General features: G+C 40.9%; 1 protein-coding gene across 1 annotated transcript in view; it reads right to left on the bottom strand.

The window, feature by feature from the left end:
- B4GALNT4 (beta-1,4-N-acetyl-galactosaminyltransferase 4) overlaps positions 1-11,048 on the bottom strand; it is a 201,295-nt gene extending 190,247 nt beyond the window's left edge. The window contains exon 1 of the mRNA XM_070957361.1: positions 10,898-11,048. Coding sequence (XP_070813462.1) covers positions 10,898-11,048 — 151 coding nt within the window. The remainder of the gene's footprint in view (positions 1-10,897) is intronic.
- Positions 11,049-15,612: the final 4,564 nt, after the last annotated feature.

The following is a 15,612-nucleotide window of genomic DNA, read 5'->3' as shown; positions in this document are numbered from 1 at the left end:
ACAAGAGGAAGCAAAATTGTTTCTTCTTTGCATGCTTAGAGGTAGCATACAAAAGTACTCTCTGTGCTTTCCACTGAAACCAAAACTTATACTGAATAAAAAGCACAGATTGATATCTCCATGGTGACTTCCCCTACACACAGTTTTGAAGAAAGTTAACATGCAGCTTATGGAAAAGTAGATCTCTGCTAGATCTGAATGATTTCAGAGATAGTGCAATGTTATCAAGAGGAAGAAACTTTGTCTTTCTTTTCCCATCAGGCAGAAATATATTTCAGTTTAGTTCAGTTTAGGTTCAGCCTTTGCCTAAGCTGAATGAGGCAGATGATTAAAAAAAAGGACTCTAAACCAGTTTTTAGAGTGTTGTTTTAATTATTGTTAGCAATAATTAGCATAGGTTAGTTGGTCTCGCATAGGAGTGGCAAATCTGCAAAAATTCAAATAACACATAGATGGCATCAGGGAGTTATTTCTTCTCTATCCCTTGACTGCCATCTAATGGTTGTAGGGCACTGTAGGCATTTTTGTAGCCTAGAGGTGGTAGTTATAAATTAATAGGAGCAAAAAAATAAAAATAAAAATCAGTATTGCCTCACAATACAAATTTCAGAATAGCCATTTCTGTAAAAGTTGCAGCAAACACGAATATTGTAACATTTTAAATGCTTTAAAATTAATATTGTTTAAGGTTTTGTGCAAATACAGTTTATATCAACAGATACACGAAGTATGCTACGTGTGCACGCGCACACACACACATACACAGAGTTAAATGGGGGAGAATTAGAAGAGTGAAACAAAATGTAGGGAGGATAGATATTTGAAAATTGCTATTGAGCACGGCTATAAAGCCAGGATGTCGAACCTATGGCACATGTGCCAGAGGTGGCACACAGAGCCCTCTCTGTGCCCGTGCGCCGTTGCCAGCTGCTCTTCTGGTTTCTGGTGCGCCAGCTGGTCATCGCACACACCGGAGTGCCGGAAACATGAAGACCAGGTGGCCAGTATGCATGCATGCATCGGCCAGCTGTTCTTTGGGTTTTTGGCACTCCGGCACATGCGAAGACCAGCTGGCCAGTGCATACAGGTGGGCATGCACACACGCATTCCGGTTTGGGCAGTCGATGCCGAAAAGGTTCGCCATCACTGCTATAGAGAATGGCCACTGGCAAACCAACTATTGGACCTGACAGATAATTAAAAGTTATGGCAGGCAAAACCTATGATTCAAATCTGGAAATGTTCGCTATCAGGCCATTTAATTTCCTCACTTTTTATCAGTTGTCCTACACAATGCTGTGAATAGACTTCAATTTTCTTCAACTCTGAAACTGATTGACCTACAATATGGTTGTTGTTGTTTTTTAAAAAAATCTTCATTCCTCTGTTCTGTCTTTGCTTTTTTTTTGTGTATTTTCTTTCTCTTTTTTTAGGTCCTTAAGTGTCATACTTCTGTTTCTACACAACCTTGTGTCTACCTTCCTACAGATCTGAGAGACCTGAGAAGAAAGTCAGTGCTTTACCATTACATTGTTCTCAGTTATGTTCCCATTTTCCTTTTAGCCACTGAAACCATATAAATCTCCTAATTCAAATCTTCCTCTCAACACAAAAATAGCATTCCGCAGTCAAGAGTTTTATTTTAAGAAACAAAGATCCTTTTATACCTTCTTTATTACCCTTTCTTTGCAACGCTGTTCCTTACAAGCTCAGGTAAGCATAAGTGACACTTTCAGATGATCAAATCTGGGACTAATAAATCAGGATGCACCTGTGTTGTATTTACTTACACGTAGCTCCTTTCCTGGCACTTTCCCCCTCCACATATATGATAGAACAAGCTAGAAAGCCACATTTAATTATAGCTTTCTGTTACATCCTAACCAGGATCTGTGATTATTTTTTAACAAAGCAGTAACTCATATTTCAACATAAGGGCAATCAGCAGATAACAGACTGATCAGGCTAATGATTTCCCTATTGGGAAAAAAAATGTGGCATTGGGCAAACGTGTGATTAACAGCCACCCCTTCAGTTCTTGATTAGATAATATTATGAATTCAGCCCTAAAAATATTATTTGTATTATATCACTGCGCACAAATTTACCCTGTTGAATTTACTAGAGAATTTTTTTGCCTCCTTTGACAACCAAAAATCTTAAAATTCTTAAGAGCTTAGCCTTCCCATGATGAATGACAATTGTTCTGAAGAGTACAGAGTAATTACTTAAACCAGCAGCCCATTACTATTTTGTTCTTTTCTAAGTAACAAACTTCATTTAACCTGTCTTTTCTTCCAACAGTTTAATCACTCCCAGCACTTACAGCCTCATTTCTGTTTAGTGTAAGACGGAGAAAATGTGGCATTTATGGTGATTCAGTTCTTCTAAATTGACATATTGGACTTTTTTTTTTTTTACCTTTAAGTAACATTCTGTATTTGTCTTTTAATATTTTGTTTCAGCTCTAAACTGTTTCTCCACCCCTCATAAAATGTTTACATACTCTCTTAACCCTGTGTTTTGTAAATTTGTTTAGTGAGTACTTCAGATACATCACAGATCTCCAAGGATGAACTTCTGCAAAACTGCATTACTACATCAACTCTGAAGTGCAATAATATTAACTCACCAAGCCTCAGAAGTGGAAGCATGATATTGCAACTATGTATAGTTCTGAAATCATTATTTGTTATTTGCATTGTCATTCGCTGGCGGGTATCACCATGAGTAAAAATGGGATGACAGTTGTTCTACTTACTAACAGTCTGTTATAAAAACACTATTAGTGGTTTTCTCTGAATATTTGCAGGCAGAAGAAGAGGGTATAATGGGTGTATGTGCAACCAGGAGAATTTGATTATCTGCAGCATCTTCTTAAAAATCAGCCTATATAGTTAATAACCAACCTACAATGACAGCTAGTGGTTTTGATAGCTTAAGCCTTCAGAGAACATTCTGATTTATCCTCCAATTGATGTGTGGTTTTTGTGGGGTAGGTTTCTGAAAAATTCCTGTAATACATCTGTATTTCCTCCACCTACTCATTCATAAAAGCTGACACAGCTCAAAGTTTGAGGTGGCAAAATCAAAATTTTACTTCCTGATGGGCCATGCTTTAACTATAGGCTTCTGAATAAAATATTTGAGTTTAGATAGGCCATGACAATGGCTGCTTGTGCACATTACACTCAGTGCAAAGTGAGCCAGAGTCTGGGTTCATATATCTCTCAGTGTGATGTGAACCCAGAGTTGTACTTTCATCAACAACCAAATGCACAGGCATGAGTCATGTGACTGAATCATAAAAGCGATTGAGAAATTTTTTAAATAAAAGTTAATGGCTGGGTTTCACATTGTGCTAAATCGTAAGTCATAGTTTAAAAACCTCATACTAAACCACAACTGAATAAGGCATATAATGGCTTGGTCTGAAGTACAAACCCAAGCAATGCATGGAGATGTAAAAGCAGTATCTGAATTGCAATGTTTCAAAGGGGAATATGGATATGGAAGAATTTTAGTCACTAGCCTCCCAGCAGCCAAAGTGATACAGCCCAGGCAGGTCCTTCATTTTGATAAGGATGTTGTTTTAGTGGCACTAGCAACAATTTGAAGAATTATTTCCCAAAAATATTGGGAGAAGATGGGAAGATGCAATACAAAAAATATCAACTTTTATAGTTTCAAACCAATGTTTAATCTTAAATGCACATCTTCCTCGTGTTTTCAATTTCATCTTGAAGCTAAACACAACTGTTTTCACACAACTCATGGAGTTCCCAGATATCTGTGGGAAATGGAAAAAGTACCAGATGGGGAAGGCTGCTTTAGACCCTGTTCTTAAATTACTCGTCCTAAGAGAAGAAAACAGATATATAAGGCAACAAGCTGTAACAAAATCTTCAAAATAGATCAAGCTGATATATTTACTCAAGTTGCATGCTATTCTGAGCAGTCATTTACACTTGTTCCAAAAGCCACTAGTAAGAAGATACTTCATCCACCAAAGTGGAAAAATGTGCCCTTGATGTTTTATAAAAAGGATTTCATTCTTTTATTTTCTACTCTCTACCACCTTACACTCTCCTATCTGTCTCCATATACTGAGCAGTAGAAGTAGTTTCATAATGTTGCTATATCCAGTTACCAGGTTTATCAAAGCAGAAAATAATTTTTAAAATCAGTAGTTGAAACACTTGGGTATTAGGAAAATAAAATATCCAATTTTACCTTGCTTGCAAACTATCATCTTACTGAACCTCTGAACATGAGCATAAATACCAACAGAATATACAGTTTTAAAAATTATGTGATTTTGATAAAGTTTCATTGAAGAGTCTACATTCATAGTAGTTTTGTCAAAAGTCATTTTAACAGGATTTCTTCTTTTTTTATGTCCTCGCAATGGCAATGGCAGATACTCCTATACTGTATATCTGAAGCATTTTAGTCTGCAACAAAATGACTAAATTCTCTGTGTGGCTATAGCAGCCCAAGATTACTTAGAAACAGAATATAAAGCTAATGCAAATATTACGTTTCATAGTGTTGGGATGAATGTTGTACTCTATTCAAGTTACTATACTGATGATGCAACCGAAGATAGTACTGCTTAAGGTTTTTCATTTTAAAGTCCTTTTTAGAAGAATGCCTTCTGAAATTATTTACATATTAGAAAAGACATTGATAAATTATTGACCCAAGTAACAATTTCATCCTACAAAACTGATTTGACGAAGGTGGTTTTCAGGTATCATTTAAATGCCAAAACTAAAGCATCAGCTGATTGGAACAGATTTACAGCCTTTTCTAAGAAGTTCTAGTTCTCTAAAAGTTATCTAGCATATTGATCTGAAGGAAGCCCTTCAGCTAACCTTTAAATCCTTACTAATTTCAGTCCAGCAGTTTGAACTGGACCTAGAAAGGACTAGAGTTTTTTTTAAAGGTAATAAAGGGAAGGCAGGTGAAATAAATATATTTTGGGGGGAAATGAAGAATTGGGTCTGCTGATTTCTGGGCAATATCAGCATTCATCCAGCTACATTTTGTTCAAGCTTCCAGGCTATCTTCAGAGGCAGTTCCACTCCAAAAATCAGTGGCAGCTATCTATTCTTCAGATAAAGCACTGATATCTCATCTTATATATTAATTAAAATCCAATATTTTTAGTAAGGAGGATCTTGTTAAAACCACTACGGGATGCTGCTGCCAATGATACTTCTCAAACTGCGATGAATACAAGGTTACCCCAAGTTTTGTGCCTGGTTCTTCATGAAAAGAACATCCCATCCAGAAAAGCTTGTGTCATATTCTCCAGATCAGCCAGGTTCCCAACCCACAAAACCTCTATTTTTAAGTTTCAGCTGTTCATTCCCATTCTGGAACTGAATTCAGATACCTGTGAGTCAAAAGTATATCAATATCAAAATCCAATTCTTTAGCTGGCCAATAGTTTCATATATAAGGTTCCCACTCCTTAATTTTAAAAGTACTAGGAATAAGATAGAACTGAGCAGACCCCAAAAGACAAAGAAGAAGGGACAGAACAGAAGTCAATCATCATTACTTTTTTAAACTGATTAGTTAGGAAAGAGTGCAACCAATAACTATTGGGCCTTCTAAACCTAAGATGATGTCCAATGGGAGCAAAAATTAACGCTGATTTCACACAACCAAAAAGGTTGTGTCCATTACAATAAAAGTCATTCTCCAGGCTGGCCAAAGCTATTTTCATACCATGCCCAAGTGCAATAAAAGCCTCCACAAAGCTATCCAAAGTACAGTACAATTTTAAAAATTGCATAAATCAAGCAATTATAATAGTATTAATACTGGTGAGCTCCAGAGCCATATACATTTGTCCTCTTATTTCCTGAATGTACGGAGGTAGTTCTTTGCGCACTAAAATTGAGGCTCAGTTTGAGAGGTGTAGTGGTTAAAGGTAGTAAGCTATAAACCAGGAGATAAGAGTTCTAGTCCCAGTTCTTAGGCACAAAGCCAATAGAGTGACCTTGGGCCAATCACTTTTTCTCAGCCCTAGGAAGGAAGCAATGGCAAACCACTTCTGAAAAATCTTGCTAAGAAAAGGCAAGCAGGGACTTGTCCAGGCAATCTCTGTGAATCAGACATGATTAAATGGAAAAAAAAAGAAATGTGCATTTTGATATGTGCATGTAAATGATTAAGATTTTTAAATAATTCCTAATGGTTAATCATTTTTTTTTAAATATCCACAATATGCATTCACTAATTCAGTAAGGTTTGATCAACAAACAATAAAAGATTACTGAGAATTCTAGCAATCCTCCTCCCCATTTTTTATATAAAATATAGCCGTGATGGCAAACCTATGGCTTGCATGCCAGAGGTGGCACGCAGCAACCTCTCTGATGGCACGTCAGCTGTCACCCCAGTTGAGCTCTGCTGCACATACGTATATGCCTCCCGCCAGCCAGCTGGTCTTCAGGTCCCTGCCGTGCATGTGCAGGGGGCCGGGCGCATGCACATGCACAGGAATGGAGCACATGTGCAGAAGCCGCAGGTCCATTGCATTTTAGGGGCATGGGCACACACGTGCTTTGGGCACTCGGTCCGGATAAGGTTAGCCATCACTGAAATATAGGCTCGATGTTTTTTTTAATTTATTTATTTATATGCCGCCCTTCTCCGAAGACTCAGGGCGGCTTACAATGTGCTCAGCAATAGCCTTCATCCTTTTGTATATTTATACAAAGTCAGCTTATTGCCCCCACAAACTGGGTCCTCATTTCACCTACCTTAGAAAGGATGGAAGGCTGAGTCAACCTTGAGCCTTAGCGAGATTCGAACCCTGCAGTAATTGCAGGCAGCTGGTCTTAATAACCAGCTTAATAACAGGGTGCCTGTTTAAACCTTTTACCATAAAACACAGGCTTTGTTTGCAATGTAAAGAAAAACAGTCCTGTGAAATAATCTTGTATTAGCAGTTCATCTGAAGATAGAGATTAAAGTTCAGTTCCAAATGTATGACTTCAGATGTAATTCTCCCTTGATTATTAAGATCAAGCAGCTTTATGATACTCATAGATTCTGCAAAAGTATTTAAAAATCAGAAGTATCAGAATTTGACACATTATACACCAGGTAGACTAAAAGTGTTTAAGCCAAAAATAACACAGCTATATTATGGCTTCCAACTATGTGCCTACAGAACACAGACCCATTAGAAACCATTCGATCAAGTTTCTTAACTGGACATATTTCAAGCGCTACAATGGATCTCAAGAGCCTTGGTGCTACAATGGATCTAAAAGAGCCTTGGTGGTGCAGCAGATTAAAGTGCTGTTAAGTAACACCAGCTGCCTGCAATTACTGCAAGTTCAAATCTCACCAGGCTCAAGGTTGACTCAGCCTTCCATCCTTCCGAGATAGGTAAAATGAGGACCCGGATTGTGGGGGCAATAAGCTGACTTTGTATAAAAAAGAACACCGCTTGTGGGGGCCGAAAGCCCTACTAAGCAGGTATATACAAAAGTATGAAGGCTATTGCTTAATGCATTGTAAGCTGCCCTGAGTCTCCAGAGAAGGGCGGCATATAAATCAAACCAATAAATAAATAAATAAATACAATTCTTCCTCAAGTACAAGTAGGGAAAGACTGGATTGGCATTAATAAAACTTGAGTGTATATAGCACTTGCACATGTTAACTCTGGTTTACATTAATTTTCAAATTAGTTTGACTCTGCAAGTTAAATTTCAATCTTCTTGGTGGAAATCACTTTGTTCCCCCTTAAGGTAGTAGGAATTCTTTCCTAATGCACTGATCTCTTTGGGTTTTGAACTAGCTAAATCATTCTTTAAGCAATAATCCAGAGATGCTGATCTGCAAAATTATTGCAGCCAAGCTCCATCTTACTTCATCCCAGTGACATACTTGAAGTGTTGCTTCTATCCATTACTTGTTTAAGCTTGCACCTCAAAATACCACAAGAGCATTTACATTGCCCTTCTGTCTGCTTTTCGGGAGGGTAGATTTTACAATGTTCCTAAAGAGCACCTTCTCCACCCATGTGGTGAAAGGAAGAATAAAACCGTCCATTATGTCTTGCTACACTGCCTCTTATATAAAGACAATTGAGCTATGTGTATTTCCACATTTATAACACAGTACCTAGGCAGGACCAAAGATGACACTTCAACCTTCTATGGGGTCGATCAGGACGCAGGGATGTCAGGTAGCAGAGCAAATATAGCACATGGCTGTGATGGAAGGCAGAAGACTGCTTCAAGTGGGATGAGTCTGATTAAAGTCATGTTAAAATATTTAGTATACTGTTTTAGGTACAGCATGCATTGTTTTTTTTTGATGTGTCTACTTTACTTTTTTATCTTACTTTTTTAAATTGTTCTGGTCTGTGGCCATAATAAACTAAATATGTTTTTGGAATCATTGTGGTGTAAACCAAGTTACTTCAAACTATACTTCTATTTCCTGAAGCAGAACTAAAATAAAAAGCAACTCATTATTTTAAAAAATGCAGCTGAATAGAAGAACCAGTAATAACTTATGCTGAAGTTTCAAAATCTTATTAAATCTATTTCCATCATCCTCTATACAGTACAGTATAGACTGTACAGTATAGACTGTACAGTATGCGGTCAATTTTGTAACATCTAAGATTTAGATGTCAGAAGAAGGTCCACTAACACGTTCTGTTTTTCTGTTGCAAAAAGAACTCCAAACTAAATTCCAGCTAAGGTATAACAAATGCCCTGTGATTAAAAAAGACAATGCAGAGCTTGTAAATTACAGATACAGTAGTTTCACACATCACACTAAACCATGGCTTAATCATAATGTGCTGAAGAAATCACAATTGACTGCAATTGCATTATCTGACAACCACACATTATGGCTTCGCAAATGAGCAAGGTCAGTCATTGTAGTTTAAGGCATCTTCCATAGACTCAGTGAAATTCACAAATGTTCATTTTCATTTAAAAAAATTAAATTGATTATAAGGCCATTCCAAAAAAATCTACTTCCCCTAGCCAATCAGCAGCCAGGAGTTTTAAAACATTTATAAAAATTAAACATATGAAGTAATCAGAAGGGTTTTCCCTAACCCATTTATTATTTTTTCTCCTCTTGACATTTCTCCCATTTCTCCTTGACCATTAAGGAATGAGCAAATAACCAGCCCAGGAGGAAATGCCCCCACTTTACCTCCTTAATCTGTATGAGATCAAAGCCCTCCTTTGTTACCCCTGAAATTCAAATGGCATAAAGAAGACATTATGGCTATGGCTTCTCTTTTCTCAGCCCGGTGTGTGAGTTCAGCAACTGGCTCAAATAGAAAAAGCTAGATTTTCCATGCACTTAGGAATTCCTTTTCCCCCCAAGATATACAGTAGAGCTCTGTGCGCTGGATTCAGAAATCATTATTCAGTCCAGCTCTAAAGAAATATTGAGCTGCTGTTACAAACATTTCGCCACGAAGACTAAAGTCCTGGAGGATTTTAGACAGCTTGTTGGAAATTGTAGCCAAGTGCCTGACCTTAGTTCTGGAACCAGTTAAGTGTGCACAGAAGCTCTTCCCTGGGCTCCTCCAAACTCAGTTGGGGAAATGAAACCTGCACACCTAGCTACACTCATGTAGGAGAAAATCCAATTGAACACTTTGGAGGATTCAGAATAAACCTGCATAGAGTTGGGCTGCAGAGTTTACAAGAGTTTTCCTGTTATTAAAAAAAGAGATTCCAGCAACTGGGAGAATGTCGCCTTAGCAGACTAAGGTTGATAGAAATAAAAATCTGATAGCTGCCCTTGAACTGAGATCAATTCAAGCCCTTGAACTAAGATCAATTCAGGTACTTGCAGGTCATTGCTATGAAATACCACCATTTACTGACATACATCTTCAGAGTTTTTTAAAAAGGGCATCTTACAATCATGCAAGCATTAAAAAAAATTACCTAGTGGTTTAATAGATCCCAGGGCTTCCTCAACAAAACCAACTGACTTCCTTATTTCTCAAATTATGTTTCCCACTTATGAGTTTTGGTCTCTCAAATCAACCCTGGTGACCACATGGTTGTCTAAATGGTATTCCTTGCAATAAAAAAGTGGTTTTGCTAGTACCTTCTTCCTAGCATTGAAAGAGAATGACTGGCCCAAAGTGATCCAGCTGGTATTATTGCTTCAGAGATGACAATAATTCAATCTCACACGCCCAGTCTAGTGCCTTTAACTATTACACTAAACTGTCTTCTCAAATATGCCAGATGATTCTAAACAGGTGATTCACTGCCTTATCCTGCAAATGAGACTATATAAATAACAATGCAGCCTCAGAAGTTAAATGCTCAGCATTCCTGGATAACAAGCAGGTAGGAAGCCTATTTAGGATGCTCTGAATAGCCCTTTCTAAGGTATTAAAGATGCTGATTTATTAATGGATCAAAGGGGAAAAGATAGAAAAGGAAAGATTAGAACAATATGCAAAACTACAAAGATGAGCCACCTGGAGAAGGCAGCTGATAATTCAGAATGCTTATTTGCTACCCCTGACTCCCGCACCCTAACATATGACAGCACTCCCTTCCTTGCTTTGCAAATAATCCCTGCCCTATTGCTTTTAGATGAGAATTGGTGTTATTCCAGATTAATCACTCTAGACAGGATGAGCACGATTTTGTGCAACTCTTCCACAGATGGCTCAATATTTAAATTCAAAAGAGACGCCGAGAAGGGAAGCAAAGGAGAGCGCGGGGATTGGAGAGTTGGGGAAATTGCAAGCAAGCTAGCTAGCTAGCTAGGGGTGCCGGCTCCCCGACAGCCTTGGAAAGAAAGCAAAGGCATCGAAAGTGGGGGTGGGGGTGGGGGTGGGGAAGGGGACCGCCCCCTTGCTTACCCCGGCCGTAGGCGAAGTGCAAGCGCAGCGCCTTGCCTTGGCGCACCAGGTTGATGTGCAGGTAGGTGAACCAGACGGCGAAGGTGAGCAGCACCAGCAGCAGCAGCAACTTGAATTGCTTCCGGATCTTCTTCACCGGGAACCACAGCATCCTCCAGGCAGCATGCCCGGGGGGGGTCTACCTACCCCCGGGGGGTGAGCTGGGGCGCTCGAGCCGTCCTTCCCGCGGGAGGAGGAATGGGAGAGGAAGGGCGGCGACAGACGCGAGGGGTCAGCCCCCTAACCCGGCCTCCGCGTCGCCCCCTCGCAGCTCATCTTGCCCCGAAGGCGAGGACTACGCTTTCTGCCCGCCGGTTGTGTTGTCGGGTTACCTGCAGCGGCGACGGCAGCAGCAGCAGCAACTTTGGTGTCTCCGGATTGACGCGCAAACTTCTTCGTTTCGGCGCTGTCCAGCCGAAAGGGCTGCCGATCGGAGGAGGAGGAAAAGGAGGAGGAGGAGGATGCTACCGAGAGCTGCCCCCAGAGGATGCGGGAATGGGTGGGGGATCTTAATGGTCTCCCCCCTGAAAAGCTCGGCCGCCTCCAACCAACTCCTGGCGGGAAGGGACAAAGGCATCCAGGCAGCAGGAGACTCCCTCCGACCGCCAGCGATCGAGCGGCGCGGGAATGTACAGCTCGCTCCCTCGCCGACACCTCCGTTTACCTGAGGCTCCGTGCCTGGGAAAGCAGCCCGGAATCCCCGCCCCACAACCAGGCTAATAGAATTCGTCCTCGCCAGGCAAATGAATGGAGGGCGAGAAGCTGCCCGGAGAGTTTCTCCCGAGTCCCGGCTTTGGGCTCTTTCTCGAATTATTGCGGCTCCTCGGCCTTGCACTTTAGAGGATTTTCGTGACGGATGCAAAACCGGAGCTGCCGCGTTTCCTACCGCCGTCTTGCGCGCGCGGCTCGCAGCGATGCCCTGGCGGCATCATCGCCTCTTCGCCGTCGCTGCTCTGGCTTTTGGCTCGAAGAGAGCAGCATCCGCACGCTGTGATGCAACCGAGCCTGAAAACGGGGCAGCCAGATGGGCAGCCCTAGTGGACCCAATGGCAACCCCGTTTTTTTCGATCCGCCCAATCCTCTCGCTCAGGAGGCGGGTCAAAGGCGAGGTTCGGCTGTGAGCGGCGTTCATCTCCACGCCAACGTGCAAACATCCACCTGGGGAGCGGATTTCGTGCCTGCCTAGGCAAAGGAGGGGAATGATATATTTGGGGGGGGAGGGAGGGGGGCTGCCATCATTCTCTTGCAAACCTCCAAGGCCTTCCGTCTATATCCTGAAAGAGAAATCTGGCTGCTCTAGCTTCAGGGAGAAAAATCTTCCCGTTTTCTATGTTTGTTTGAGATGCCACTTGCAACCCTACTAGGGCGTCCCCTTCGTCAGGGATGGTATCTTCCCAGCAGATGCAAGCTGGTACTCTTATGAGAAGGGAGCAAGATTTTTCCAAGATGGTAAAAGGCTGAGGATGCAGGCGGCCTTCTTGGAGATGGCTGCAGGTGAAACTGCGGTTGGCTTCCCTTGTGGCAGAATGCCAGAAACGGATATATCCCAACAGTAAAGAATTCTACTGTGGGGCTCAGCCTTTGCTTCTCCCGGATATGGGCAAGTCAAAACTCTGAAACCTGGGAGGTTTCAAGTATGCCCATCGGGAGCTTCAATCAATGCTAGACCTGCTTCTGAAAATCCTTCTGAATCATCACGGAAATTGCTTTGCTAGTGCTCTTCAGAAATTAATTTGCAATAATTGACTTCAATTATTGTTGGTTATTGCATGATGTAAAAATTGGAATAGGCAAGAGTTGTTCTGAAATGTCTAATTTAGTTCACCCTCCCCATTCTGATTTCATAAATGCCAAGTATGATTTGGGGTCAGGTTGCAGTCAAAGTGTTGTCAAAAGGACCTCAGTAAATATTTTATGGTTTCTCTTCTGTCCTTGACATTGTCCTGCCTGTTTTGTAAGCAGCCATGGCTTTCTCTGGAGGCCAAATCAACATCTGTTGATTTGACAATGGAGTGTAGCAAAGAATACATTAGAAAGGAATAACAAGAAATGAAAGTGCAGGAGCTGTGACTACCTATGTTAAAACAAGAAGGGTATCTTCAAACCTATCATTGCAAAACAAAGTCAAAAGAGGCATTAGGATTGCTCTTCATTCTAGATGGAGGAATCTTCATAGATGGCCAACAGAAGCAAAGGAATTCAATTCCTATTTTCATCCCCACAAAGAATGATGTTTTAAGTATCTCAGACTAAGAATGAACACAACAGGTAAGGAAGAAAGTCAGAAATTATAGTGTAAACACTCTTCTGGCTAATTTGAGTGGCCATACCCCTATGTCCTGATGAAATGCACAATAGTATATGGAAGGGACTGGTGGAAGAGCTCTAATGAACTCTATTCATTATCTTTGAGGAGATCTGGAGAATAAGGGAGATGCCAGAGCACCACAGAAGAACATATTTGGCCCCCTTCTTCTAGAAATGAAGAAAGCAGATCCCAGTAATTACTTATCAGTGAGCTAACAATACCTCAGAAGGTGTTAAAGCAGATAATATGGCAAACTGTTTGTATGGAATTTGAAGATTTGCTATGTGTCATGTAAGACAAATTCTTCTCTGACAAGGTAACTCATTGGCAGGAGAATATACTGTAGATGTAATCTACCTTGATCTCAGCAAAGTTTTTGACAAGGTTTCATGTGACATCCTCTTTGATGAACTATGATAGTGTGATTTGCATTGGCACTACAATAAGATAGATCCACATCTGGCTGGCTAACCATGTTCAGAAAAAGCACTGCTAGCTTTACATCAAGATGGACAATCAAGATGGACAATCACAACCAGTGGGTCTCACCCTGTCTTGGGGCCAGAATTCTTCAACATTGTTATCAATGATCTGGATTACAAGATTGATTGGTGGATGCCTATCAGATTTTTGGATGACAGGGATGTTTGGCTAATACTTAGGAAGAGTGGCAAGACTATAATATAATTTGAACAGGTTGGAAGATTGGATTGAGAGAACAAAATTTCAGGGAGAATTTTAAGATATTATATTCAGTATTATATTCACACACCTTCATGGGTTGGAAACAGTACATTAAAGAAGGACTTGGGTGATAAGCTAACCATGAAACAGCTGTGTGAGACAGCTTCTAGAAGGGCTATTGCAGTCATAAATAGCATCAGAAGAAATGCTGTGCAAAAAAATACATAGTCCTTATTTTCTCTTCTGCATTACTGAGACCATATCTGGACTTTTGTGGACAATTCGGGCATCACTTTTTGAGAAGGGACAGTTTAGATCAGATTCAGAGGAGGAAGGCAGGCTTAATACAGGGACTTGAGAACATAAGGACAGGCTGAAGTGACTTAAAATCTTCAATCTGGAAAACATAAAACAAGGGGAGTCGTGATATTGGTGTTCAAGTACATTAAAAGGTACGATAGGGAAGAGGGTCAAGAATTATTTTCCATTGCCATAGAAACAAGGATCAGAAATAATGGAATAAGTTGCACCTACCTACATTGCATTTAAAAATAATGAACATCTTGATGATTAAGATCTGAGCATCGGGGATTTGCCTATGGATTTGCCACAGTCGCCTATGGAGACCGTGAGTTCTCTAGCGTTTTTATGAGCTGACCTTTTGGACTTTCTCTTCAGACCTGATAGACTAAGACAGGTAATATGGACTGTGGTTTTTTGTTTTGGTAAAAGTGTTTTCTTGGCAAGAGCTGATGGCCACAAAACCTCTCCCTGGGTGAGAGCTAGAAAAAGATATTGGTAAGGGGGAGAGGGCACCTTGTTGATATTGGTGGGGGGGAGTGAGCACCCCTGGCAGACTGATGAAAAGGGGTTGGTTTGAAGTGTCTGATGGGAGGTAGATACTGGTTGTGGAAGTTGCTGTAAAGGACAGTTGGAAGCAGAAAGTACATGGGCAAAAACACCGCCAGAACTAAGATGACCCCAAGGGAGATAGATTTTTGGCTTGGAGAGGGTGGGACACTCAGACTTAGGGGCACTACAGTATGAGTCATTTGTGTTATGATCACAGATGAGAGGGTTGATTTGATATGTATTATCAAAATCTGGCTGGAAATGGAAGGAGGTGTTTTCTTGGAGATGGGCTTACCTGGGTTTCTGGTGTAGTGTCAACCAAGAAGTCAGAACAGAGGTGGGGGGGAGGGGCTGTGGCTATCCAAGATTCTCTGGGGCCTTTCGGGGTCCTGGTTTGAAGATTAATGGATATGAGACCTTGCTTGTTAGGTTAGGCTCTAGGGTTTAGCTGACACTGTTGCTATTATGCTTGTTTCTCTGCTGCATATCAATCTATCTACCTTACCATCTCAATTCTGTGACCAGGCTGCTGGTGGTGTTCCCCAGGATGGTCCTGGGGGACTTCAGTTTGACTTCTTTGGGGACAGAGTCTAAGACAGCTTGAGAGTTCATAGTTAATATGGCAGCCATGGGACTTTCACAGTCATTGAAGATTTGACACATGACAACAGTCACACACCATTTTTGGTTTCCCTGTCACAGTAGTGGCAACATGGAGTTGAGTGGGACCTCTATTATTCCCCTGACAAGGTCATATCACTCTCTGTTAGTTCTGGAGTTCTCTGATTCTAGCCCTACAGTAGGAGGCTGGACCTATTAGATCAGTCCACCT

This window comes from Pituophis catenifer, unplaced genomic scaffold, assembly GCF_029215685.1.
Source record: "Pituophis catenifer annectens isolate HBS135680 unplaced genomic scaffold, rPitCat1.0.hap2 SCAF_1, whole genome shotgun sequence".
In the NCBI taxonomy this organism is placed as follows: Eukaryota; Metazoa; Chordata; class Lepidosauria; order Squamata; family Colubridae; genus Pituophis; species Pituophis catenifer.
This window is presented reverse-complemented; position numbering and strand designations above follow the sequence as displayed.